The sequence below is a fragment of the Sinocyclocheilus anshuiensis genome, unplaced genomic scaffold (genome assembly GCF_001515605.1).
Source record: "Sinocyclocheilus anshuiensis isolate Anshui unplaced genomic scaffold, SAMN03320099.WGS_v1.1 scaffold101, whole genome shotgun sequence".
NCBI lineage: Eukaryota > Metazoa > Chordata > Actinopteri > Cypriniformes > Cyprinidae > Sinocyclocheilus > Sinocyclocheilus anshuiensis.
This window is the reverse complement of record NW_015540892.1, coordinates 2,008,727-2,010,932: the sequence shown is the minus strand read 5'-3', so window position 1 is coordinate 2,010,932 and position 2,206 is coordinate 2,008,727. Positions and strand designations below refer to the sequence as shown.

At 35.2% G+C, this 2,206-nt stretch overlaps 1 protein-coding gene across 1 annotated transcript in view; it reads left to right on the top strand.

Moving 5' to 3' along the window:
• The first annotated feature begins 296 nt into the window (after positions 1-296).
• Positions 297-2,206, top strand: part of LOC107688891 (transmembrane protein 182-like) — a 13,932-nt gene continuing 12,022 nt past the window's right edge. The window contains exons 1-2 of the mRNA XM_016486720.1: positions 297-446; positions 1,193-1,331. Coding sequence (XP_016342206.1) covers positions 297-446; positions 1,193-1,331 — 289 coding nt within the window. The remainder of the gene's footprint in view (positions 447-1,192; positions 1,332-2,206) is intronic.

Here is a 2,206-nt window from a genome sequence, read left to right as displayed (position 1 = left end):
CTTCAGTCACATAAACAGATTATTTTTTTAGACATTATTTATTTTGTTGAATTGGACCAGACTTCTATTTTTAAATAAGTCCCTACAGCTAGACTCTAAGAATAGTGGAGTCTGGTCCTTTTCTTGTCATTGGTCATTGCACAGTGGCCACACCAGTGAGAGACAGAACCAAACATTTGAAGGACAATAAATAATGTAGATAGATAAACAAACCAGCTGGACAGTGTTGGTAACAAACCAACTAGTAATGTGAGCATTTAAAATTGAGAGACTGAGAAAATTGTTGTTCAGCAGCTATGCGTCTGGTAGTTTTACAGTTCCTGGCTGGATTTTTTGGAGCTCTAAGCTCAGTGTTCCTCCTGGGATCTCTTGGGTCTGATTACTGGCTTATGGCATCTGAATCTTGTGGAGATGCTGCACTTTTCAAATTATGGAAAGTCACAAAGGTAAGGCTCGGACATATTTGCCATATTTTAAAAAGATCTGTCCATGTGTTTGATTAGACTTTAACTATACATTTAAATGATTTATCAGAGAATTCACCAATTACTTTTTCTGACAAATCAGACATACAAAGAATGAATTAATCCACCTGGGACCAGAACCATAAGCCTGCATTATATTGTAGTTGATATCTTTCACTGAAACAACAACATTTGAGAAAGAAACATTTGCCTTCTTTGAATAAAATACCAGTTTACACTCTTAAAAATAAAGGTTTTAAGAAAAGGTTTCAGCAGCGATGCTACAGCAGAAACATTTTGGGTTGCTCAAAGAACTGAAAAGCTTTTAAAAGAACCATTTCTTTCGTAGAGTAAAAGAACATTTTAACAAATAATCTTTTTCAACTACAACTTTCTGTGCAATGGAAAAGTTCCATAGATGTTAAAGGTACTCCATAGATGCCAATAAGAACTTTTATTTTTGTATGAATTTACATGAATTTACATTAATTTTATGCTGTGGACCAGCACAGCCATGTAGTTCACAAACAAAAAATGCTGGTCAGCCAGCATAGTCTTTCTAAAGAAGCTAGCTGACTAAAGAAGGGTTGCTTCTTAAGCTAGTTAAACCTTGTAGGTACATGATGGTAAATGTTCAGTAGGATTAATATATTTGGAACAATATCAATTTAGAAGGAACATTTATTTATCATCTTATTTACTAATTTGTTTATCATCTTATTCATTAGGATTTCTCTCAAGCACAACCAGACAGTAGCAATCAGGCTGAAAACTCCCTTCTGCTCTACCATGAGGGTCTTTTTTGGAGATGTTCCTACCATAGGGGTTCAAGTGGAGAGCAGGGCAGCATACTGGCTTATTTAATAAGTAGGTGAACTCTTTCTTTATTAACATGCAACATGCAACTTGAACAATAGCACTATCGCTTGTGTGATATTGCTTTAATCTGAAAAAAAACAAAAAACAGACAGTGCTTATATTCTTAAATATATACTGAATCCCAGTATATATGTCACGATGGTCGCCGTGATTTTGCCAAATAAGACATGTTCCTGGATCAACATCTTTTGTTGATCCTGGATCAACATTACTGTCCAAAAATATAGACTAAACCCAATCCCTACCCCTAAACCTAACCCTACCCATAATTTATTCCTAAAATCAGTGGGAAATGATAGCTGATTAACAAGGGTGTAGAAGCACCTAACCCTGATCGTAAGCCTAAAACAGATATTTCCTGAAAAGTTATCCCTCAATTCTGATTGATTAATTGGAATGTTGTTCCAGGATCAACAAGGATGTTGATCCAGGAACATGTTGTACTTGGTGAAATCACGGTCACCATGTCACGATACTGCTGTTAGGTAGACGAAAGTGCGACGAAGATTATACCAACAAATCCTTTTAATTGTAATCCACACGAGGAAGAGGGTCTAACACACAGGGTAACATCAACAATACCGGACAAAGGAAGACAGGACAGACTACACTTTAAATACGGGAGCAAATGAAGATAATTAATGACACATACCTGAACTAAATGACACAATAAAAAAACATGAGGGAAACTAGGTCACACAGAGCACAGAGGGATGAAAACAGAACAAAAGTCCAATGGGGTGTGACAATATATATACAGAAGGGGGGTACAAAATTTGGCACCATTTATATATATATATACAGTATGTATATATATATATATATATATATATATATATATATATACACACATATATATACTC